This window comes from Scatophagus argus, chromosome 2 (assembly GCF_020382885.2).
Source record: "Scatophagus argus isolate fScaArg1 chromosome 2, fScaArg1.pri, whole genome shotgun sequence".
Lineage (NCBI taxonomy): Eukaryota > Metazoa > Chordata > Actinopteri > Scatophagidae > Scatophagus > Scatophagus argus.
The window spans coordinates 27,703,365-27,727,670 of NC_058494.1; the positions used below are offsets into that span (position 1 = coordinate 27,703,365).

At 47.8% G+C, this 24,306-nt stretch overlaps 3 protein-coding genes, 1 long non-coding RNA gene and 1 other non-coding gene across 9 annotated transcripts; 2 read left to right on the forward strand and 3 right to left on the reverse strand.

The window, feature by feature from the left end:
- Nucleotides 1-169: 169 nt before the first annotated feature.
- LOC124052241 (F-box only protein 48) lies at nucleotides 170-2,611 on the reverse strand. 3 transcript variants are annotated; one of them, XM_046376275.1, is made up of 4 exons: nucleotides 2,047-2,164; nucleotides 1,583-1,713; nucleotides 990-1,280; nucleotides 170-591 (listed from the first exon to the last, which is right to left on the reverse strand). In XM_046376275.1, the coding sequence occupies exons 3-4, from the start codon at nucleotides 1,257-1,259 to the stop codon at nucleotides 430-432; spliced, it is 432 nt and encodes a 143-aa protein (XP_046232231.1). In that variant the 5' UTR covers nucleotides 1,260-1,280; nucleotides 1,583-1,713; nucleotides 2,047-2,164; the 3' UTR covers nucleotides 170-429. The 3 variants fall into 3 exon arrangements, with proteins under 3 accessions (XP_046232231.1, XP_046232221.1, XP_046232213.1); XM_046376265.1 differs by lacking the exons at nucleotides 1,583-1,713; nucleotides 2,047-2,164 and adding an exon at nucleotides 2,466-2,611; XM_046376257.1 differs by lacking the exon at nucleotides 1,583-1,713 and having other exon boundaries at nucleotides 2,047-2,183.
- On the forward strand, nucleotides 2,185-12,086 carry aplf (aprataxin and PNKP like factor). 2 transcript variants are annotated; one of them, XM_046376186.1, is made up of 11 exons: nucleotides 2,185-2,338; nucleotides 2,531-2,665; nucleotides 4,012-4,083; nucleotides 5,169-5,332; nucleotides 5,792-5,930; nucleotides 6,514-6,637; nucleotides 7,853-7,998; nucleotides 8,307-8,554; nucleotides 9,663-9,788; nucleotides 10,292-10,338; nucleotides 10,432-11,159. In XM_046376186.1, the coding sequence occupies exons 2-11, from the start codon at nucleotides 2,573-2,575 to the stop codon at nucleotides 10,722-10,724; spliced, it is 1,452 nt and encodes a 483-aa protein (XP_046232142.1). In that variant the 5' UTR covers nucleotides 2,185-2,338; nucleotides 2,531-2,572; the 3' UTR covers nucleotides 10,725-11,159. The 2 variants fall into 2 exon arrangements, with proteins under 2 accessions (XP_046232142.1, XP_046232151.1); XM_046376195.1 differs by lacking the exon at nucleotides 10,432-11,159 and adding an exon at nucleotides 11,374-12,086 and having other exon boundaries at nucleotides 2,188-2,338.
- LOC124052259 lies at nucleotides 2,848-4,934 on the reverse strand. Its single transcript, XR_006841978.1, has 3 exons — nucleotides 3,669-4,934; nucleotides 3,337-3,490; nucleotides 2,848-3,113 (listed from the first exon to the last, which is right to left on the reverse strand). It is a non-coding gene; the product is annotated as an uncharacterized LOC124052259 (long non-coding RNA).
- Nucleotides 12,087-14,225: 2,139 nt separating the features above from the next.
- prokr1a (prokineticin receptor 1a) lies at nucleotides 14,226-23,035 on the reverse strand. Of its 2 annotated transcripts, none has more exons than XM_046376216.1 (3): nucleotides 22,849-23,035; nucleotides 20,229-20,689; nucleotides 14,226-17,441 (listed from the first exon to the last, which is right to left on the reverse strand). In XM_046376216.1, exons 2-3 carry the CDS (start codon nucleotides 20,654-20,656, stop codon nucleotides 16,736-16,738), a joined length of 1,134 nt encoding a protein of 377 aa, XP_046232172.1. In that variant the 5' UTR covers nucleotides 20,657-20,689; nucleotides 22,849-23,035; the 3' UTR covers nucleotides 14,226-16,735. The 2 variants fall into 2 exon arrangements, with proteins under 2 accessions (XP_046232172.1, XP_046232166.1); XM_046376210.1 differs by lacking the exon at nucleotides 22,849-23,035 and adding an exon at nucleotides 20,889-21,514.
- Nucleotides 21,992-22,064, forward strand: trnar-ccu. Its single transcript has one exon. It is a non-coding gene; the product is annotated as a tRNA-Arg (tRNA).
- Nucleotides 23,036-24,306: the final 1,271 nt, after the last annotated feature.

The window sequence follows — 24,306 nt, forward strand, 5'->3', positions numbered from 1 at the left end:
CGTCACTGACGGGTTAAGCGGTATAGAAAATGAGAATCTAAAATAAATAAGAGCCGAGTTATTTTTATTCTGCGCCGTATTTCGTCGGGTCCCGTAGCTTTGCTGTGGTGTGTCCACAGGTTGTGACGGAGCTCCCTGTGACACGAGGCCAACAAAAACTGCACCACACTCCTCATCATGGATTGATTTATTGCATCTCAGCCATATTTACATCAAAGAAACAGCTTATTTTTCACAATCATCTCAGCCAATAATAATTCATGTCTCTTTCTCCATGGTCCTTTTTTCTTAAAAAATATCTTAAAAAATTATGTACAATTGTTTCTGTGTATTCATATACAACACAAAAATATAAAAGATATATTAGAGGTAAAAAGCAGACACTCAGCGGCTCTTCAGGTGCTTTAAATAAAATCCGAAATACTTCAGTCATCTGTCCAGCTCGGCCTGTAGGATTTCTCCCCACGTCTCGGCGTCCAGCGGCGTCATCTTCCTGCCGCTCAGCTCGTCCGCTGACCTCACGTGGCTGTAACGTCCCGTCAGCCAGTCTCTCTTCAGGCAGCTGCGGGCGTAGTTCCTCACCAGCGTGAGCTGCAGGGAGGAAACAGGAAGAGGAGGCTGAAACATCTTCTCACATGCACATCGTCCTCTGACAACATCCAGAAACACCTGACAGTGTGACATCACCTGTACTTTATTCTGTGACGCCACATTCCCTCAGCAGCATTGATTTTGTTTCTTGTTATGTTTTCTGTGATTCGTTGGTTTTTGGTCGTCGTTAATGGTTTTCTTTAGTGGTTAAACATCAGAAACGAGGCGAGTACACGCTGCTGCACGGCACACTGGTGATGGAACAACGTCTGGACTCGCAGCAGCTCAGGTGCATTCAAAGACTAGTCTGATTTTTACTCTGAGAGTAAATGAACGGTCTCACTTCATCACCACCTGTTATTTCTGTTCCGTGTCTGTGAGTGTTTGCTTGGACCCACCCTCCAGGACAGGCCGTCCCTCCTGTCGCTGTCCACCTCCCTCTGACAGACGGCTCTGACCAGCAGGCACTGTCTTCTCCACAGCTGCTCGCTCTCCTCGATGATGTGATGCCACAGCTTGCAGGTCCGCGAGGCGCTGCACAGGCTCTCGGCGTCCAGCTCTCCGAAGATCTTCACGCTCATCTCCGCTGGCAACCTCTCGGCAAAGTTGTGAGGGTGTGTGTGGCGGGCGGACATCGAGGACGGTCTTCTGTCACAGAGGACGGCCATAATAGCTCAGAGTCCAACAGCCTGCGAGGAACACGGTGATTAGGCGTCTCACAGCAGACATGTTTGTATGAGACATAAACTGAAGATGCAGACGCACTCGTGTCACGTTGAATCTCGCAGCTAAACCCCTGTCCTCTCCTCAGTTGTTCAGGTTTATTTACATGCATCTTCTGGCCCTCTGATCAGTAACATGTGACAGTTATTCATCAGGCACATGAAGCCATGATGGGTATAATTACATAAATTATAAGCTATAATTTTACAGACATTAATGTTCATCTTGTGTCGAAACGGATCATGGCAGGGTCTGAACCGTCACGCACCTGAACTCAGTTTCCTCTTACAAAACACCACCCATACAGCTTCTCTGATTTACAAAATTCTTCATTTGCACGCCGTTACTTTCAGTCCCAAACGCGGCTGCCGGGCTGAATGCTGACGAAGTTAAATCTGCCTGCAAAACATCAAATTCACCCACAAAATCACAGCAGTGCGTTTCCGTTTGGCTGTGCGCACGCACCAAAGGTCCCATTTCTGCATCGGACTATGAGTCTCATCTTAGCTTTCTGCAGCAGCTCGGAGTCACGTTCAGCGACACGAGTCTGACCCCCGCCCCGGCTAGCTAGCAGCTGCACGGTTAGCTGGCTAACAGCCACCGAAAAAAAGCGACCATTCGACGCTTTCAGTCTAAAAGACTTTTTACGGAGGAGAGCGGCGACAAAATGTCTGCCGGCATATTTCAGTGAATTGTTTAACGGTCGTGTGTGGTTTAAATAACGTTTCTTACCGGCAGTGTGCTCGCTTCGTGTCTTTTGACAGCTGACGATTTAAATGTCTCAACGGCTGTTTACACACAGACACACGCCACCGTGTTTGTGACGAGTGCGCACGCGCACAGAAGTCATACGCCCAGACTTGCTATTGCAGTCTCGAGTCTGCAGCGTTAGTGCGCATGCTCCTCTGCATCCCGGAAGTTTTGAATTGTGCAGCTGTGTGTAAAGTTGTGAGCCTTTTCCACGCTGTCGCTTTGAGTTTGAGCCCTGAGAGGCGAACACTCATCCAGTTCTCCACCGGAAAAGGTAGGCAGAAGTTAAAGTGTCCTGCTGCGCGGCTCGTTGTGAAGTTAGCTGTGCTTTCGTTTGTGTTTCTCACAGACAACATAACTTTGCTCAGTTGCTGAATGAAACCTGCGTTAGTCAAACTCACTGAGTTCAGTTTCCAGGCCTCCCTGAACTGAATGAAAGCTTGTGTTGTTCGGTCTTTTGGCCCAGAGACCCGGGGTGAAGCTCCCTCCTGTCCCGCCCTCTGAGCAGATGTCCGGCTTCGACCTCGTCCCGGTGGACGGCGGGGAACGCATCCACCTGCCGCCGGGGGAAACGGTGCTGGGCAGGGGTCCCCTCCTGGGAGTGAGTCCTCCTGTGGCTTCGGTTCACTGTGACACTGAAGCTACTCCTGTTTATCGGCTGGTTTATGTAACAGGGACGGTGCTGTGGGTGACTTGTCCCAAAGCGCCCAAAACTGCCAAAATCGAAAGATAAATAAAGAAATAAACGAGTAAATAAGTTAAAAGCAAAATATCATATTCATTTTTTATAAATTAGAATGCCTTCAAGTATTTCTAATGTTACTTTTGGTGCATTCAATGGTATATTAATTTATGTATCGAGACTTTCATTTTTTTCTGATTTTGGCAGTTCCTGTCCTCCACCAAATGATACTTGTGGTGGGCTTCAGGTATTTGGGACCCTCATTCACCCCTAATTCGCGGCCCTGTGTGCACGCTGACCCAGTGTGTAGATGTGTGTCGCTGAGGGCTTTGGTAGACTTCTGGTAACACGTTTGCCAGATTGGATCCTGAAATTAAAATCGTCTTTATTATTACCAAATGACTCATATTTATTAATTAAAGCTGGGTTAATCAATAAGTGGATGTCCCTCTTTAGCCCTCTTTAACTTTAGCTCATATAATATACATTAGTTAATATACATTACACCTACTGACAAAGTGAATCAGTTCACTTGTTCAGTCTCAGCTAATAAGCTGCTGAAACGTTATGAATACTCTATTAAGTCTTACATATGGAGCATCTGTCAGCGTCTCAGCTGAGCGGCAGGTTGTCCACTGAACCACTGGGGGGCGCCGTCACATGACTGGACCACGAGTTTCCATCAGTTTTTAGTGCTTTTCTTTGGCCGTCTGAGTCTCTGCTTGTGCAGAACGAGCCTGAGTGCTGTAGAATAAACACAGAGCTCTTCATTTCAATAAGCCGTGTGTTTACCTGAAAGTCAGCCTATAAATATACAACCTGCAGCATGGAAGCCCTGACATTTGGTTGTTAATACTTTCTGTTGTACAGACCTGAAGGACCAGTTCACTCAAATGTGAGTATTCAGTCATTGTGTTCTCACCTCATGAAGTTTCTTCGTCCACTGGAGCTTCACAGTAAAACATCCTGCTGGAGCTGAACAAACGGGAGCTCGTTGTGAAAAGTAAAAACAACAGAAAAAACCAAAAACTCGCTCCATACAGCTGGTCATGATTTGATCTGACATTGATCTGAGAAGATGTTTTGTCCTCTTTTCAAGCCAAAGTCTTCACAGTTGCTCAGCAGGAAGCTGCTGTGAAGCTGCTGTGGACTGAGAACCTTCAGCTGACTTTGCCTCAGCGTGGGGATGAGGAGGTTCCTTTGAAGAACGTCACCCACAGATTCTTCATCCTGTGTTTGTTCTGTTTTCCATGTCATCTTCTCAGGTCAGTGACAAGAGAGTGTCCAGACATCACGGGCTGCTGGACAACCTGAACGGACAGCTGCGTCTCAAACCGGTACGTCCTCTGCATGTCCTCTCCTAACCAATCAGAAAATCATCATTTTCACCATGTGATGTCACCTGCGCGGCACTCGTCTTACATCCTGGTTTCCCACCAGAGACAACACAGCGTTATGATAATCACTGACTTGAAGGTCATTTAAAAGTTTCTGTTTGTACATTTAGTGAAGACGATGTTCTGACAGTTTAGGACTCAAAGTGTAGGACTTGTGACTTGTCAGTCTTGACTCGGGACTTGGGCTCACATCTGGGTGGAGGTGAATTTCTCTCCAAGTCTTTTGTACTGAAACAGACGGCTGCCCACTGCAGACCTCAGTCTCAGTCACACTCACTTCACTTCGTTATCATTTGTGCCTGATTGACTCGAGGGGCCGTTCACACCTCACACGTCTTCTCAGAGCAGTAATGAACCCTTCACACTCGCAACACTTCATCCATTTTTAAGCAGCCGGTCGCCTGAGTGACGCGTCGTCCTTCTTCACGCGGCGGCCTGAGGCTCTGAGGCGACATCAGTGTGTTAACCTGCTTCATGAAACAGGAAATGCTGTCAGGTTTCTCCTTCTCCGTCACTCCTGTCGGTTCCTTGCCGCGGGGCTGCGAGCGTAGATGAAAAATCAGCCACGTGTTTCCGATAATCACTGCCGACTCGTTTCACAGCAACTCATTTCACGCTGCGGTAACACCTGATCCACACTTCTTCAGGTGTGTTCAGTACCTCGAGGTTTTCTCACACAGGTGGGACCTCACGGAGGGGCGGAGTCTCGGTCATCACTGTCAGAACGGAAACCACGGAACTGAACAAACGTCAGACTTTCCGCAGAACTGCCCAAAGAGCTGAACTGCACCGTGATGGGACGAGGGCTCCTCGGCCCCCCGTCCGGTCCAGCAGTCAGCACGGTCCTGTCTGCTCGCTGAACACGTTTTGGTAAACAGCACGTCCGTGTGGAAGGAAGTGTGGCAGGATCTGAAAGATCTGATCGGACTCAGAAAGTCTGGACAGAGTGGATGTCAGAACACTCAGCCGCAGAATCCTACAACATAACATTAACACTGAGTCCTGGTGTTTGTCGTGACCTCCAGACCCACCTGAACCCGTGCTTTGTGCAGCCGTCTCTGACCGACGACCCCCGGCCTCTGCAGAGAGACTCCTGGTATCCCCTGGAACATGGAGACCTGTTCTCTCTGCTGCCGGGGCAGTTCATCTACAGGGTGGTGGCCGTGGGCGGAGGAGACTCCACTCCCAGGTACGTGCACGTTTTTACTCCAGGTTAACTCTGTGTGTCCCCCGACGTCTCCGTGGGTGATTAAATTAAGACGGAGGAGGTTGTTCTCCGCTGGTTAATTAAAGTCCCGTCTTTTATCTTTGCAGAGCAGACGGCGTCGGGTTGAATGGGGTCCGGTTTGAGTGTTGTGTGTTGACTCAGTTAAAAGCCCGCATGAGGCAGATGATGATTCGCGTAGTCTGAGGGCTTCGCTTATCTCTTAGCCTCCATTGTCCTGATGCGAGCCCTCCGTTTGAAGTTCAGATCAAACAGACGGGAAAGAACACTCGAGCAAATGTGACGGCTGTTCACATCAGCTCATGTAAAATTTATACCCAAATTCCAACTCAAAGCATCAAAGCAACAGCATTAATGTTTCACAAGTTTGGGTTCACGCTTCACACGGCTGAACGTCTTTTTGTTGTGTGTCACCTCACACAGAAACAGTCAGATGTTTGAAGAAGAAGAAGAAGAACTTCCTGCTCCTCCCCAGCCAGATGAGGAACCACAGACTCCACCCGATGAGGAGCCCACAGACCAGGAGGGAGCCGACCCGAGGCCCGACGGGAGCTTAACTCAGGTTTGCAGAATCTTTTCATCAGGAGCTTGTTTCACCTGTGAGCAGGAAGTTACATCACGTCGAGCTGACGAGAAGGTTCACCTGTCAGATATTTCGATGGCGTGTCAGGAGGGTCCGCCGATGTGGTGTGACCGTGACGCGGTCCTGGATTTCCAGGACAGCAGCGTGATTTCATTCACACATTTGATCTTTGAAAACATGAGCACTAAAGGCCCTGAAATGCACAGAGAAATGCAGAGCAGAGAGCAGAAAACACTGAAGGTTCACCTCCCAGTGATGAGCACTTCAGCACACAAACCGATGAATCGTTTTTAGGTGTCGTTCTGAGCTGCATTCGGATGGCAGCGTCCTGTCGCGTCGCTTTGTCACCTCGGGAGACGCTTTGCTGCGCTCCACCAGAGATCTTCTGTGAGGGACGAAGCTCAGCTCTGTGACGGACTTCTCAGCGGTCACGTTCTCCCAGTTAAATATTTCTGTGTGTCGCATCGTTCATTTGAGCTCACCAGCTTCACGTCCTTCAGTTTCTACTCCTGCTGTTCTCGCCGGTCGAGCTCTGATTCCGACACTGTTTGGTTTTGCGTAGGGAGAAGACGAGGCGGAGGACGACCAACGTGACGTCACTCCGTGTGAACCCAGGAGGAGAGTTTTACCTGCGTGGATGATGGCGGCTGTCGCGGCTCCGCTCGGTTCTTCCTCCGGATCCAAAGGTACCGACTTTTCTGTCCACGCTCAGCACGTTAGCCTGAACACTGAGCTGACTCCAGTCCAGGTGGACGGATGAGCTCAGTCCAGGTGTGTGAGAGTGTGAGTGTCTCCATTAGATCTACTGCACTGTTTGATTGGAACAAAGTGTCCAGACCCCAGTTCACTTCTGTTTGAGTCTAAAGGAAAGGAAGTGCACAGCTGACACACAGCTGAGAGTTCACCAAGTTTCAGAGAGGACACGATGGTTAGTTCGCTCGCTAAGAGAGGGGACTGCTGCCGGTTTGGAGGCCAGGCAGTGTGGGTTTCCGCGATGCTGACGAGACTCTGTTTCGCTGCTGTGGTCTCAGACCAAACCACAAAGTGCAGCAGGATCGAGTCTGTTTACAGGTGATGCTGTGCGTGTGTGTGCTTTTGACAGTGTTAAACAGCCTCTGCGCTCCAATATTTACTCTGGAGACAAGCAGGCGTCTCGGCTCTGCGTCCGTCCCCCGTCCATCTGCTCACTTAAGAGCTTACTGTGTTTAACTGAGCGGAGTGGACGGATGGAAAAGCTCCGGTTGACTCCAGACAAACCTGAGGTGCTGGGCTCTCAGGAGGGGGAAGCAGCTCAGAGTCAAAGAGCAGCACAAACAGGATGAGACCACATGAGAAAATATACAAACTGAAGTGAAAACCTGAGTGAAAATGAAAAATGTAGTGCAGCGCAGAAAAACTGAATTGAAGATGTAATTTTATTCATTAAATCTGTTGGGATGAACAGAATCGTTGGCGACCATCACACAGTCCATCCACTAGTGGGCGCTGACAGGTCCATGTTTACGCACTGTTTGTTTTTAACCACTTTTAAAGGGGAATTGCAACATTTTTAAACGTGGGCCCCGTGTTTACAAATGTTGGTGTGTAAATGATTCGTAACTCAGCAGAAGTGTTGCAACTGGTCAGCTGGCGGCAGCACAATCCGAACGCCGTGATGAAGTCTGAGTTACGTGTGATTGTGTCACAGGAAGCAGGAAGCCTCCTCACAGAGACCTTTTTGTTAGCAGCAAATTCAGCTCCAGAGGCAAAAACACGGGCCCAGGCTTTAAAAATAAGCCTTATTAAAATCTTTGTGTTTGTGTGAAAGCGTTAAGGCGAACCAGAGCTTCGTAACGTTAGCGCGGACGTCGAGCCGCGGTCGGACTTTGGCTCCTCTCAGGGTGACCTTTGTCTCGTTTCAGGTCAGTCAGCTGTGAAGGGAAGCGAAGGAGCTGCAGCGAGCAAACGAACCAAGACGTCGTCGCCCGAGGAGGAAAGGCCGACGAAGAGGAGGAGGAGGAGGATACGTGATGATGATGAAGAGGAGGAGGAAGCTCAGTCCAAAACAGCTGAGTGCACAGTTAGACATGCAAATAGGAAAATGTGATTGATTTGACAACTCGAGTGTTTAAATGAGCACTTAGAGAAGAAAACACAAAATAAAAACGTCCTGTTTGCTCCAACAGGAAGTGGAGCCTTTATTCACTTCCTGTGCAGAGAGCAGCAGGCCTTTCCTGCTGTCTGATTCTCTGTGTTTGTAGGACTGCTCATATTTCACCTGCTTGTGTTTTGTCTTCCCTGTCGATCAGCAGGGGTGTCAAACGTTCTGTCAGTCCTGTCATTAAACTGACGTGAAGTCTTTGTGTTGACTTCCAGGATGTTCCTTCAGCGCCGCCCGCAGTTCAGCTGCAGAGCCTCCGCAGCAGGTCTGAGGGGGACGAGGGAGGACGAGGAGGAGACGTCAGCACCGCCACACCGACGAATGAGGACAAGGAGTCAAAAAATGGACGACAAATGACCAAAGGGGTGGAGTCTGTGGGGTCGATCGGAGGCGCCGCGTCCAGACCAACGCCGTCCCGTCCTCGACTCAGAGCGCCGTGTCCCTACGGGAAGGACTGCTACAGGTGCGCTCACCTCGGGCCGCGGTTTAAAGCACGGCTGGGAATTAACGTGGAGGGCTTTTACTTTGATGTAGACGAGATGGAGCGTGAACATGAAGTGAGCCAAAAACTGAATCCTTTGCAAAAGCTTTTCAGGGCGGCGGCCTGATGTCCTCAGAGATACGAGTCCTCAAAGACACGACGAGGGTCACTTGAGAAACATTGAAAGGTTTTCTCAGACCCCCACATGCTGCTGCAGCACCTCGCACAGGAAGTGCAGCTTGACATCTCTGGACGTCAGACACGAGTCTCCGTTTTCATGGAGGGCTGCCGCTCATCAGATAGAACACGTGTTTGGAACGTCTCCCATTTCTGTTCATGACCTCATTATTTCAGCCGACGGGGAGTTTAAGGCCTCGGATCTCCTCTGTTTATTGGGACTGAACAGCTTCAGTGAGATCACACATGAAAACAACACAACAGATAAACATGTGCAGCACGTCTGCAGCTTAAAACCCACCGAAGAACAAAACTGCTTTACTTGGCAATTATTGACTCACAGAATGCAGTTACTGTGAAGGCTAACGGGCTTGGCTCTAGTCCTGCTCTGGCCGCGGTCTGACTCTGGTCTGGCCCTGGTCTGGCCACACTCTGGCCCCAGTCTGGCCCCGGTCTGGCCCCGGTCTGGCCACACTCTGGCCCCGGTCTGGCCCTGATCTGGCCACACTCTGGCCCCAGTCTGGCCCCGGTCTGGCCCCGGTCCGGCCCCCGGTCTGGCCCCAGTCTGCCCCCGGTCTGGCCCCGGTCTGGCCCTGGTCTGGCCACACTCTGGCCCCGGTCTGGCCCTGGTCTGGCCCCGGTCTGGCCCAGGTCTGGCCCTGGTCTGGCCCCGGTCTGGCCCCGGTCTGGCCCAGGTCTGACTCTGGTCTGGCCCCGGTCTGGCCCCGGTCTGGCCCAGGTCTGGCCCTGGTCTGGCCCCGGTCTGGCCCCGGTCTGGCCCTGATCTGACCATTTGATCCTTTCAAATGAAATGCACACAGTGAGGGAGCAGCAGCGGCTAAACGTCCTGTACAAATGTTTAGTGTGCAGAGTTTCTCCTCTCACCGTCTTCCTGTTTGCTGTTTGTTTGCAGGAAGAACCCGGTACATTTCCACGAGTGCAGTCACCCCGGTGACACCGACTACGAGGAGGAGGAGGAGGAAGACGAGGAGGAGGAGGCAGACCGGCCTGAGTGTCCCTACGGCACTGACTGCTACAGGTCGGACATCAAGCACAGTCATGGCTGCCTGCAGGGGGGCTGAAAGGCATGATGGGAATCCTGATGAAGCCAACACAGACAGCAGAGAAGGCACAACGTTAGCTGAAATCCATTGGCTGAGAGTTTCAGCTTCAGCACACAGATGGACCACAGCCCCCAGTGGTTTCAGCTGGTTTTCAGTTCGCTAAGCCCCATGAGCTCTCTTTAGTCTAATAAGGAACAACCAAACTCACAAAGTGTCCAGAAAGGGAATATTCTTATAGGAAACAGGAAAATACAGCACCTGAACTCAGGTTTCTCTCTTTTAGTGAACTAGGATGAGCTGCAGTCGTTTCAGATTTGGCAGGATGTGAAAACATTCCTGGTCCACCTGTTGAGTCTCCTGCTGCTGATGTCCGACTCCCTCCTGCTCCCGCCTGCCGTGTCTTTTGTGTCGTTAATGTGTTCATCTCTTTTGCTGTTAAACTGAACAAACTTGACTTTGAGTGTTTTTGCCCTCACAGGAAAAACCCTCTTCACCGGAAGGAATACAAGCACACAAAGAAACCAGGTGGGCTCGTCATTCATTCCTTTGAAATTTTCTTCAGTCTGTGAAAGCTTTTGCTCAGCCAGTGGAGTACATTTTAGAATCCATCTCCCACAGGGTTTGGCAGCAGATCTACTTCCTGTCACCAGAGCCGGTCAGCGTCTGAGGACCCGCCGGGGCCGATTGATTTCTTTGTTAGCAGCTTGAATAATGTAATCTCGTCGCCCTCCGGGCCCTGCGACCTCGTGGCCCCAACACACACACGACCGCCTGCCACCTTTTTAATGAGAATCTACTGCACTGATGAGAAACGTGTCGCCCCGCAGTGCTGTGTTTGCATTTCGATTTCTCCGGTGACATTTAGGCAGCAATTTATGTTGGGTCACTCGTCACAGCCGCCTGCTTGTTAACGGCGCTGTGTGCCGCCTCGCCCTGCGTTTGGCCTGACAGGACGTGATGCCACATGATGTTAGTTTCTTCCACACTGCCTGCTCTGAAAGCACTGCTGCTTAACCCACAGAGAAAGAGAACAACAGATCTCACATCAGAAGTAAATCGGTGCATTCAGCCACAGCAGTCTAAGCAGCAAAATGTTGTTAACCCACTGGACTCACTAAAGTTATTATTATTATTATTACAGTTTCAGTGAGGTCTGTTAAACACCTGCTGAGGCTCTTGGTCATTCATGAAGACAGTATTTTTTAAATGAATCTGTAAAGTAACTCCACGTCCTGAGGACCAGTTTGTGATGCCACAGATCACCTACGTCCCCGCCTTTGCCTGCCACCTGGCTTGCAAAGCACTCGACCCCAGCGCCTGTCTGTGCAGGTCGTGCCGTACCTGGCCGAGCTCAGTTGGGCGCCTCAGATGCCCGCTGACGAGTTTTCCCTTCCTGGGTCGATGTGCTGCAGCTGCTGCTGGGCCGGTGGGTTAGGGTGTGTGAGTTAGTCCGAGTCCTCCCCTGGGACCGGTCTGACTGAGCTCATGTAGGTGTTGTCTTCCTCGCTGACTGACGCCATGCAAACCTGCTCATTCTGTTGTCTGTACTCTGTACTGCAGCCCACCACACACGCACCGTCCACAAAAAGCCCCCCGCTGTGGATGACGATGAAGACGAAGATGACGGCAGCTTCATTAATGACGACAGCGAGGACGTGGGCGATGACTCAGACTACGTCCCTCTTGACTCGGATGACAGCGGCAAGGAGGACATAAGCAGGCTGCAGAAAGAAGCAAAGGCCTTCCTGAAGAAGAGGAAGTAGACCCGGCTGCCTTTTGGTTGCGGTTTGTTTGTTTGTTTGTTTGTTTTAAGGCTGCAGCAGCAAAGACGCAGCAGTCTAATGAGATAAAGGAGCTGAGGTGGAAACGAGTCGGAAACACACTGAATATGTTGCGTATGAGTTAAGCGAGCGTTTAGACCTTTAATCATCATTAGCACTTACCAAGAAGTTGTAGAAGGCGCATGTGTGGTATCCAGTCAGGTGCCAGTTAATATACCTGGTCTTCTTCTTCTGTTTTTTCTTTTATTCTTTTTTTGTAATGTTAAAATGCAAATTCAAGTCTTCTCGTGCCATCAGGCCTGGCTGTTTCATTTCATTCATTTTATAAGAATCATTTTTCATTTTTGTTTTATTTTAGATGAAGCATCAGTTGTTGTTTCAGATCGACTCCGATCGTGTAAATATGTATAATTTCTGAGTTTTAATTGTTGAGTAATCGCTTTTTTAAAACTGTTTTTCTTATGTTGATCAAATACATCCAGTGAAAACAAAGAGTTTCCCGTCTTGATTTCACAACATTTCATGTCATGTCCTGTTGAAATATATTTTCTATGCATCTTGCGTTGTGTTGGAAAATGCTGAACTTGTTTCACTGGACTTTATTTGTTTACTTATTAGATCAACCCAACTGAAAGGCAACAAGGTGTAGCCAATCAGAGGCAGAGTTGAGTGGGTCATGACCTCACCATCCTGGGAATAAAATGCTTGAGCTGAATGCCAACATCAACTAAACACAGTTGCAGCTGACATTTTGCAGTTACAGTGTTTGCAAGGATCACCACATTAGCATGCTAACATTAACATTTCTCCTAATGGAAATGTTTTGGGGCCCGTGTCACCGACCATAGAGGCAGCTTGAAGCACAAGTCAGATGAAACGATTCACCCTTAGAGCCAGCCTTCATTAGAAGATAAGGAAGAGATGTTGGAGAGACGGCTTTGACATGCATACGTCAAACTGACAGATTTCTCCTGATTTCCTTGTTTTCTGTCTGAAAGTTAACACTCGGCCCATGTGGATACATGTGATGTCTTCGTTACAACCCCATGGACCTGCCTGACAGTCTTCATATTATGCAAGGTCACAATCAAACTGAGAGACTTGTCATCCCAGTATTAAGGGTTGACTCTGTACACATCACAAATTAAAAGGAATTAAAGAGCTCATCTAAAGGTGGCCTGTACTGTATGTCAGCTGGATTTAACTAACGTTAGCTAACTGTTAAATCTGAAACAAGATGAACCGGTTCTCCATTGAAAAAAGTTCATTTTAGCTTTACAGTTAGCTGTAACAACAAGCCGACTAGTACACTTTTGCATACCGTTCCACTATTTCTTGAAAACTCTAACCAATTCTGACTTCTAAATTATTCCATAGTACTAAAGCAGTGTGCAGCATTAGCCCAGGAACACAACTGAGCTAGCAAGGTTAGCTGAAGTTATGTTGACATTTTAGCGTAAAAAGGAAGGTTACAGGTTACACTGGCAGAAGCCATTCATTAATTGCCGTTTTGTTGCTAATTACAGCTGTCACTATGGTAATACCTAGCAACGGTTGCTATGCTGGTGTTTGGGGGCGGAGCTTAGCTTTGACATTTGATGTGAGTTTTCGAATGCTCGGGGCTTTGATCATTTCTTTGTTTAAGCAGGTGTGCATAGTTCTGCAGTCAAACCAGTGCTGAAAACGGAGCGAAGAACATTCAAAGTGCAAAGCAAAGAAATCCAACGATCACAATACTGTACCAGTCGCCATGGACAGAACGCAAACATCGCAGTCAGAGGACACACCGGTGGTTGAAGTCAATACTGTTGGTCCACTGATCAGATCTTTTTCTGAAAGGATGACTCCAGAACAGTGGGGATTGTTAAAATCGGGTTCCCCTGATGTTGCCACAAAAATTATGTTGGCAGAACTGGTTTTAGACATAGTGGAGAAGGTGACAAAAGCCTTGCTGGCAATTCTCAAGAGCGAAGATGTTGTAGTGTCCGAGGAGCGTGTTCAGTCCAGTCTGGGCAACACAATCCCTCAGAGTTTTGCAGAAGCTCTGGACATTAAAGACCAAGTCTGCTGTGGCAGCTCTAAATGTTTGACAGACTTGGTGAGTAAGGAAGTTGTTGCCACTGTCAGCTCTGTCCTCGCCAGCGGTTCGGTCTACAGCTCTACAGAGCAGTTACCAAGTCAGCACTTCACTCCGCCTTGCAGACTCAAAGCAATGGTTGATCACGTCTGCAAAATGTTAAAGGCATTCACGGCCAAGATGGAAATATGGTGGTCACCTCGACGACGAAGTAGGAGGAAGGAAGATCTAAAGGTGGTGGATCTGGAGTCAGAAGACTTGGGAGAGGGCTGTCAGTCACCAGTCGCCCCAGAGGAAGAGTCATCGATTAACAGACGCGTCAAAACAATAACTGAGGATGTCCAGAGAATAATCAGTAACGAGGCGAGTGCACACACGAGCACACAACCAGAAGGCGAAGGTCCTGAGCCTTCCTGTGTTTGTGCGTCGTCTGCTGTGGAGGTGAGGTTTACTCGGGTGCTCCGGTTTTTCCCACTTTTAATTTGATTTATCTGTATGTAATACAGATAAACTGAAAAAAATTCTACTTCTCTCTCTTACCACCATTAAATAAGAACAAATAATGGACTGCATAAACAGTAGATCAAAGGTTATAATGATGTGAAGGGCACATGAATTTGCATCTTCACATACAGACACCGACAAGCCCTGCCTTCAAACTCGATCTATTACTCAAACTGGTCTTAATACCATGATGTCACTTTTCAGCTGTTAAGAAAGACAGACTAAAGAAAAGCTGCAAAAACACGCTATGGACCCGTAGGCAGCGCAACACAAGTTCAGAAACAGAAAAAGTCAACAAAATGGATGTAAATACGTTCAACTCGATTTCAACTCGAACAATTTTTGAAAGGGTTTTTTTCCCTTTGCTAACCAGTTAAACGGAACAAAATTAAACAATAAAAATAAGGCTGACAGGCTACGGCCATGCTAGCATCACTCTGAGGGCGCACTTGGACACTAAATCTGTCAAGTTCCGACTCGGGCAGGACTCGGACGCAGAGCAGGTAAGAATAAACGCAGACTTTATTAACATCAGCCTGGACTTCCCCAAGGCGGAGTGACAATAACACAAAGGCTATGAAATTACTCCTAAAGCTGTGAAACATTAATTATCTGAAAGGACATAAAAACAAAAGCAAAATTACTTAAGAAAAGAGTTGCGATTGTAAAGAACTAAAAATCACTCCAAAAGGAGGCAAAAACAAGACTAGGAAAAAAAACAAAGAACAAAAAATCACTCTAGAAGAGGATAAGCTAACTGTGAATAAATATATGATCTAAAAGGTAACCAAAAATCACTCCTACACAGGAAAAAGAAACAAACAGAAGACTAACTAGAAATCCTAAAGTAAGGCAAACCTGGACTTTTCAAAATAAAACAGGAAATGACGAGACATAAACCCAAAACAAGACCTCACCGCAGTGTGACAAAATTCTCCTAACGACAGAGCTAACATGTTGAATCTTAGCGGGTGTAACGTTTACCGTCTTAGCTGTTAGCATGCAGAAAGATGCAGACTGTCAGTCACTTTAATAATGTGTTTAATCTAATGAGGACAGAAAGTTAAAGGATCAGCAAAGTTCTAACAATCTATACTTCATGCATTCGTCCTTACGGCAGCCGCTGTGGTCAAAAGTGTCCAAAGACAAAAATTCATTTAGTTCAGGACAAACACAATGTGACCAGGCAAAAAGTTTGATTAATAAATATGAAAACTGAGGAATATATATGTGATGCTGGTATAAATGATGATCTAATAGAAGATAATGCAACGCAGTGGAGTTAACCAGCCAACAGTCTATAAAGTAGTTAAAATGAACTCAACTTCAATCATTTGCAGCAGTAAAATGCAACATACACATTAATGTAAGAGTAATATACCTTGTATTTGACACAGAGGTTAGCGAGAAGCCGTGTTTCCCTGGGATAAAAAAAACAAAACTCTGTATATATAATCGAATGCAGCTATTAAAAGTTCTGCATGCCAATAGGTGGAAGCTTTGTACACACTTCACTCATCAAAATAAAACTAAAAGCAGGACAACTCTAATGTTATTGATTCCCGGAGGGAAACGTCACATAAAACAGCAGCACAAGAAGTCTAAAGGGCAGCGGTGAAACAAGCATTGAGGTCCTTCACTTAAGCACCACATTGTGAAAATACTCACTGCAAGTGAAAGTCCTGCTAAGAAGATCTGAAGTATGATTAATATGTGCTAGCATCACAGTAAAAGGCTCCATGAGATGAGCCAAAACGCCTTATTGTGAAGCACTCACAGCCTGCTGTTTGCAGATGTCCAGAGGTCGATCACAGGAAGCAACTGATCTCAAGTCAGATCACTTGTTTGTGTTGTGACTCCGGCAGCTGACGTGTTGCATTCACTCAGTGATGATGATGATGGTCAACAGCGTCTAGTGGCAGTGGACAAGTGTGGCAAAATCTAAGAGTCGCAGTTTGAAAGTCTCTCTGGATGAATCTTAAATCTGGAAAGGATCAATGACCCCCATCAAAAAATCATTAAGCCTTTGGGGCTATAATCTGTACAGGGGAAGAAAAATGAACCTAATTAGCAACAGGAAACAGACAGCACACACTGCTACACACCTCAGACCGGCCTGTTAATCCAACTTCCTCTTTTCACATCAATGAGACCCCACATGTGATTGGCTGAGGGTGTATTGTTAATTACCACACACCCACATTTATGTATGTTCACCTGATGTGACCCCAGCACTCCACGCAGACTTCTGGGTGTGAACCTTAACTTTTACCTGTGACCCGCCATCTTCTGAGGCTCAGGTGTCTGTCTGTCCAGTACAACAACATGTTTGTCCAGGGTGAAAGTTTCAATCCACAAACTGTGCCCAGCTGTTCAGAAACAGAACTACAAATATGGCCCCCGGGTCTCTTCTTCGCTGTCCAAGCTGTATGCTTCAGTGGCTGCCTTAGCCTGTTGGAGGCACCACCACCTCTGGTCTGGTGATACGGGCTGGAAACTCCCACGCTGTGCTCCTCTGTGACGCAGACACTGAAGCTGCAGCAGATCCAGAGGCTGTTTGTTAGATGTTTAGCCTTCGAGCTCCCTCCACATCCTCCGTCACTCGGAAGGAGGAGGTCCGTGCCTCCCCTTCATCCACCGACTTAGCAGCCACAAAAGTCACCAGCCTCAGTGGGAACCTGTCCGCCTTCTTCAGGTGCTTGTTGTTGTTTCGGACACTCATAAAGCAGAGGGTGTTGATGACCCCGTTGCTCATGGCGATGCACTCGATGATGTAGAAGGCCACCAGGGAGTTCCTGTCTCTGGATATGAGGGTGGGGTAGAAGTCCCGCAGCAGGGCAAAGCCGTAGTATGGCGCCCAGCACAAGACGTAGGCGACCAGCACCAGAATCAACACCACCACGGTCCTCCGACGCCTTTTGAGCCTCTTCCTGATCTGCTCCGTCTGAAAACCTGGAACATCCTTAAACCACAGCTCCCTGGAGATCCTGATGTAGCACACAGCCATGACGCCCACGGGGCCAATGAACTGTAGAGTGAAGATGAGGAGGAAGTAGGAGCGGTAGTAAATCTGCTGGTCCACAGGCCAGATCTGAGCACAGAACGTCTTGTAGGTGCGACCTCCCACATGTGGGTATGTCATCTCAGAGGCCATGTAGGCAGAGGGGATTGAGATGAAGACGGGGACGATCCAAACCGTCAGAATCACACAATATGCCGTCTGGTGCTTCATACGAGGCCTCAGAGGGTAGAGGATAGCCATGTACCTGCAGAAGGAAAGACAGCATCAGGGTGAATGTAGACCTCACCTGTCTTCAGAGTAACAACAGTTGCTTCTGTAGGCTTTCAAGACGTCAGCTCGACTTGAAACTCAGGTTCCCCCCAGAGCTCAGAAGGCGCCTGTCACGCACCAGCCGATCAAATAGGATAAAGCTACCGAACAGCCAATCAAAAATAGCCTTGCTGTATCCGGGTCAGATTTAGGTATTAGCCAGACAGGAACATGTTAGCATGTTGGTAGTCAGTCACAGGGTCCTCCAAGCTAGCTAACTCGCTCACAGACGGTTAGTGCTGGCTTGGTTAAAAACCCAACAATAACACGGTTTTTATTTAGGAATTGAGCTTGTGACTGTAAGGTTCAGTTCCCCAGACTGCTCAGATAAATCTGAATCTGAATAAACAAAGGTGAGCTGACCTTTACTGTGTCGCTTCACTGGAGTGATTTGTTAACAAGTCTGAATCCTGACAAATAAACTGTGTAGTCACCTTTAAAGAAGGACAATTAGAGTCAATGTTGGACCTGCCATCACTGGAGGGCCTACAGTCATTTTGCAGCCACAGCTATGTTAGAGACGCTTCTATTGTTCTTTTGGTCAAACGATAACTATTATAAAATAATAACATCTCTGACTCAGACTTACAACTGGGAGGCTAACATCTGCTGTGCAATATTGCCGTCTTAATGACATACATCAACATGGGATTAGCACGCTATAGCACATGCTAACATTGCATTTTTGCATGCTTTCATGTACTCTGAGCCAGACAGGACAGATGTCTCCTGTCATGGTCCACAGCGTTGGACACTTTAACCTGCTAGTGGCATGACAAGGCAGGCATCACCAAAGTGAGAAAGATTTGTGCAGGAGTACAGTGTCGAACAGCAGGAGAGCTGCCATGTTGTCTGCCTCGCTGTTGTTTGTTATTATCACAAATAAACCAGACGAAGAAGAACGTCGGCTGGTCCCTGCACACATACAGCACAGCCGACAAGCTCCAAGCAGGAGGATTAAAGCATGAAGGTGATGAGGAGCAGCCGGGGGAGGGAGGGGTGTAGGGGTGTGTGTGTGTGTGTGTGTGTGTGTGTGTGTGTGTGTGTGTGTGTGTGTGTGTGTGTGTGTGTGTGTGTGTGTGGGTGGGGGGGGGGGGCTGTTAATGGGGTTGGAACATGAAAGAGGATGGGAGAGAAAAGATGAAGGAGCACATTAAGAAATGTGTGAAGCAAAGGAAAGAAAGTAAAATGGAGAAAATAAAAGAAGGAATAGAGAACACGGGAGTAGAAATTACCACGAAATATTCTAGCAAGCAGGTTGCCATGAAATTCAATAAACACATCGATGAATGATTTTTATGAATCTGTGACTTCTCCTCCAGCACCTTCATCCCCTCTCAGGACCTTTCATCTCAGCAGACACAACTGATGCTTGATGGTTCCAAACATGAAGTCATAGATTTTCCATGTTACGCTACCACGCCGGAGCTGCCAGGCACTGAGCTAGCTCTACGTAAAGGAACAGTTCAGCCAGAAAGGAAACTTCAGTCTGTATCTGCTCACCCGCATGCTGATGAGAAATCAGGGGGTTTTCTTAGTCCACAAAACATTTCTGAAGCTCCTCAGTAAACCAGCATCGCACCATTCTGCCAAACAGCTTTAAAATCAACCAGTGAAAACATACAATGGCTCAACAGGACATCTCAGGTGTGGACGTGGCCGGCGGGTTTATTAAAATGGGCACTGCATTTGAAAAGGTCAACACACACACACACACACACACACACACACAGGCGGACGGTCACCTTGAGCAGATGTATTTCATCATTTCTGACTGTGTTGGCTCTGAGGACTAAACTTCAGCGTCTGTTTATTCACTGCTCTGTGACCACAGACTGCTAGAGCTCATCGATCAGCTTCCAAACAAGATTCATTGAAGGTAAACAGATAACCACGAGGCCCGGGAGACCTGGGGATGTGATGAACAGACTGGGACATGTGACAATCACTGAGCCAAGGTATGACTCCTGTAACGTGCTTGAAATGAAGCTGAGGGTCTGAGGAAACTGAAATCAATCAGACAACAAGTCGACTGCTGCAGCTGCTGTGTCTTTTAGCCATGAACGTTTCCAAACCTAACAGCAACACAACAAGTCTTAGTTTCAGGTGATCATAAACCAACTTCCACTCTTCTGTGAAGGCTTTCCACAACATGTTGGAGTGTTTCTGTGGGAATTTGTGCCCATTCATGCAGTAGAGCATTTGTGAGGTCACACACTGATGTTGGACCAAAAGGCCTGGCTCACAATCTCCGTTCCAGTTCATCCCAAAGGTGTTGGATGGGGTTGAGGTCAGGGCTCTGTGTGGGCCAGTCAAGTTCTTCCACACCAAACTCATCCAACCATGTCTTTATGGAGCTTTGCTTTGTGCACTGGGGCACAGTCATGCTGGAATAGAAAAGGGCCTTTTCGCTCTAATATAGTTAAAACATATTGCTCTGCCACAAGCCAGACGGTGGCGCTATCTGCACCAAAATCTTAGAGCTCGTTCTTTGTATGGAAACTTTTAATGTACTTTATTGATTGTTACCCACAGAACACCGTCCTCATACTTTTTAGATTTGTGGATTGTCTTCTGTGGGTTACAGACATGAAAGTCCGGTAAAATACTTTCAGTTCTTGGACCCATGAGCTGATTTTCCACCAGATCACATTTAAATATTTCTAGTAATATTTGAAATCTCAGCCTACGCTGTGTCTGCTGAAGGTGCAGGTGGACCCACCTGTCCACAGCGATGGCCAGCAGTGCGTTGGTGGACACGTAGAGGGAGACGGTGCGCAGGTAGTTGGTGGAGGCGCACAGCAGCAGGCCGTGATCCCACGACAGCTGCTTCACCACGTAGTAGTCGAGCAGGAAGGGACAGCACACGGCCGCCACCAGCACGTCCGACACGGCCAGGTTGGCGATCAGCAGGTTGGTCAGGTTGCGGAGCTGCTTGTAGCGGGCGAGGCTGGCGATGAACAGGCAGTTTCCAACTCCACAGACCAACATGATGCCCACCAGGACCACAGCGATGATGATGGTGGCCACGAAGAAGGCCAAGCCCTGCGTGGTGTCCGGGATCTCGTCCACAGGAATCTCGTAGTCCAGGCCGTCGCCGGCCAGGAAGTAGTCAGTTAGAGTCAAGCTGCTGTTGGTCGGGTCGTCCATTTTGGATCAGGACAACATGCTCAGTAGAAGCGTCTGAAACGGAAAGAAAACAAATCAACATTGTGTTCTTGACAGTCAGACACTTTCTGCTGTGGCTTTAAAGGAACAGGTCACCCAAAACTCCAGTCATTAACCCCTCAGCCACACCCACCATTTTCAGTTTTGGTTGAACTGTTCCTTTAACAGCTTTTGGCCTAAAGCTGAGTTCTGAGGCACAGAAAAAGGAACGAACCTCAGTGGGTCGCAGTGAGAGAACAACTGAATATCAGCCCAGTTGTGCTTGAACGTCCTCCTCAGGCGTCAGCCAGATGTCCTGAGCGAACACAGTCGTCTCTCACACACATACAGACTCCAGATGTGGTGTCTGACGGCTCTTTGGCTGCTCGGTGTAACCTCACACGCGTTGGCTCGGACTTTGTAGGTGCATCGTTGTCGTAGTGTTGCCGCCTGTTGTTGCCGGGTTACCGTGTTGATGTCGTCTACTTGTTAGGTTTGTCCCCAGCCTGAGGAATGTTTCATGTCAGCCGTGATGTCTGACAAACGCTTTTAAAGCTCCGACGCAGACTTCACAGAGTCCAAGTGGGCCCACTTGACTTGGGCTCTGCTCTCGTGACGGATCTTCCTTTTCCTTTTTTAAAGTGAAGTCCAGCAGTAAATGAATCATCACTCGGTTAATGACAGAACCACAGCGGCTGAAGGTCCCGTTAGACCAGATTAGATGGAAACCGTTTGTGGTGGCAGTTTTCTGTTCAATGAAACGCACAGTGGAGAGAGAGCAAAGTTTAATGCGAGGGCTTGCAAACCGACTCTCGGTACGTGTGTGTGCAGGCGTGTGTGCAGGTGTGTGTGCAGGCGTGTGTGCAGGCGTGTGGCAACAGGTGACATAAAGGACGTGTTATCTGGCACATTTCTTAAGTCACATAATACGCAGGACTGTTCAGAAACCGACTGCACTCACAGTTTGGACTCCTCACATTAAAGTTATGATGATGCGCTTCCATCTCCAAAGTTCAGATCAGTTTTGCAGTTGTGGTTGTAAAGTTGACCTCAACCTTTTCATTGTGTTGGCGTGAACGGAGAACCTCAAGTATACATGTGTATTTGTCCAGTACATACAGTACATACAGTACATACAGTACATACAGTACATACAGTACATCCAGTACATACAGTACATACAGTACATACAGCCGTGTTCACATGGCGGTTACAGACCTGCAGCCCGGCAGCCCGACCTTCACACGCTGTGCTGTTACGTCCATTTAGTCCTTCTTATTTATACATTTTAGTGCCGCAACGACCGATTCAACAAATGAATCCCAGCCCCAACATCAAGCCCCAGTGGCCTAATGGATAAGGCACTGGCCTCCTAAGCCAGGGATTGTGGGTTCGAGTCCCATCTGGGGTGAACAATAGCAGAGTGGCGCAGCGGAAGCGTGCTGGGCCCATAACCCAGAGGTCGATGGATCGAAACCATCCTCTGCTATCAGCTTTTATTTATTTCTATTTTGTGCGTCCCTGAGCACCTCGAGTGAAGCGTCCTCTGGTTCCATCGTCCTCACGAGACGGCAGACGAGACCTCCTAAACTCTGCAGCTCGCAGCAAAACTATGTGGACGGACAAACAGCACAGGACGAGGGAACAGATGTTTTGGGGTGAACTGTCCCTTTAAGCGCTTGAAGAGCAGCTGGACTCAGACCCCTTCTATGTGTAAACACGTTTGACCAGCAGAACTGATCCTGATCCAGGTTCGATTTAAAAACTGCGTCAAACACTTGAGACAACACACACGCGCGCGCGCACACACACGCGCGCACACGCAGAAATCACATTAAAACAAAGACTCCTCCAGTTTCCAACATCCAGTTTATGTTTCTAAATCAAAATGTCTAAAGATAAAGATATAATATCTGCACATTAAATGAACACTTTGAGTCAGAGTCACAGTGGATCACTGAGACCTGCAGAGTAAAATAAAATGATCTAATACCAAAATATTAGATTTTTCTTCTAATAATTTTACATTAGTTGAATTCTCTCCGGACACGTTAGGGTCCTCGGACCAGACTTTGGGAACCTCCTGAGAAGCAGCAGTCGGTACAAAGTGTTTAGATCTTCAAGAAATAAACGAGCGTAACGACAAAAAACTGCAGCAGCTGAAAATCTGAGAGCAAATATTTGGTCAAACTCACGTGTTGGACAAAGTCTCACATAAAGTGTTGAGAGCGGAGTCCCGCCACCAAACCCCACGTCAAACACGTCCCCATGAAGACACCACATGTCCAATAAGCTGTGACACCGACCTGAGGCTGCTGCTCCGCGCGCTCCGCTCCGCTGAATGTCCGCGGGAGCGCGAGGCGCGTTCACCACGGCGACACACACACACACACACACACATTTTCTCCGTCCGGACGTGCAGACGGCGCAGGTTCGTCCGGACTCACCTGGAGGACACTCTGACGTCCAGCCTGTAAATCACTGATGGGTGAAAATGAGAACTTTAATACATTTATCTGATACATCTAGAGACTGGTTTATTAACACAAAATATGAATAAGAAATGTAAAAAATATAAAAGCAATATATTAGCTACACAGCAGTTTAAAGTATAAAGCCCAATCTCTACCAGTTATTACGATTATTGCAGTATCAATACTTTTTCAATACCACAAAACAATACAGTATCCATATCTGACAGCTAGGAAAGCATCTAAGTTGTAAAAAATCAATCAATCAATCAATAACTATGGATCAAAATGTGTTGGCATGTGCTCAGTGATTCTGAAGAGACATACTGTATATAAAGATTGTCAACATGTCGTCACTTCCTCCTACTGTACTAAAGTAAAGTCAAAATATCCTGATACGAGTGCTGCCATCTTGTTCTGGTGATGTCATATGGAGCCAGAGTCTGTGCAGTAGTGATCGGGAGGTGGAGCTGTGGTGTCAAGTTCCCGCCCACACACCGGCCTGAGCCAATCAGCAGCAACGCCTTCCTTTGTCAGTTTCCGTGTTAAGAAATTTAAGCCTTTGTTTTGTGACAAACAAAATCTAAATAAAAATTTTCAGCTAAGTTATAATGCGCTATAACGCACCAACTGTAAGAGCAGACTCTGCCATGTTAAATGACCTCTGCGGCCATTAAAGCGTGAGTTTCTGAGCTCAGGAGATTCGCTCTTGTCAAACTGCTCCTTTGAACGTCGGCTGTGCTGCCGTAGATTCACACCACAGTGTTTCGACGCCGTGTGAGTAAGCACTGGTTTACTGTGAGGGATCACAAGCCAAAGCGGCTGGCTGATGTGAGACGGTGACTTTTGGGGACACATCCGTCATTAGTTCTCAAGGTCTCCGCTGAGATGGACTCGTCTGTGCAGAAAAACACTTCAGACCAGAACAATCACCTCCAGCAGAGCGGCGATACAGCTGAGTAAACCCACACTGACCTCAGATCAGAGCTCAGGTCCTGCTGGCTTTGTTATCATAGACCCACATCAGACAGGACGGAGGTCTCGTCTCGGGGACGACCTCTGCTTTATCTGTGGCTGAAGACCAAGAGGAGACGATGATCATTTTCAGAGCAAAGTCCTGATGTTTCAGTTTGTCTTCATTTCTACTAAACTGTTTGTCCTGGAGTGAGTCTGACAAACTTA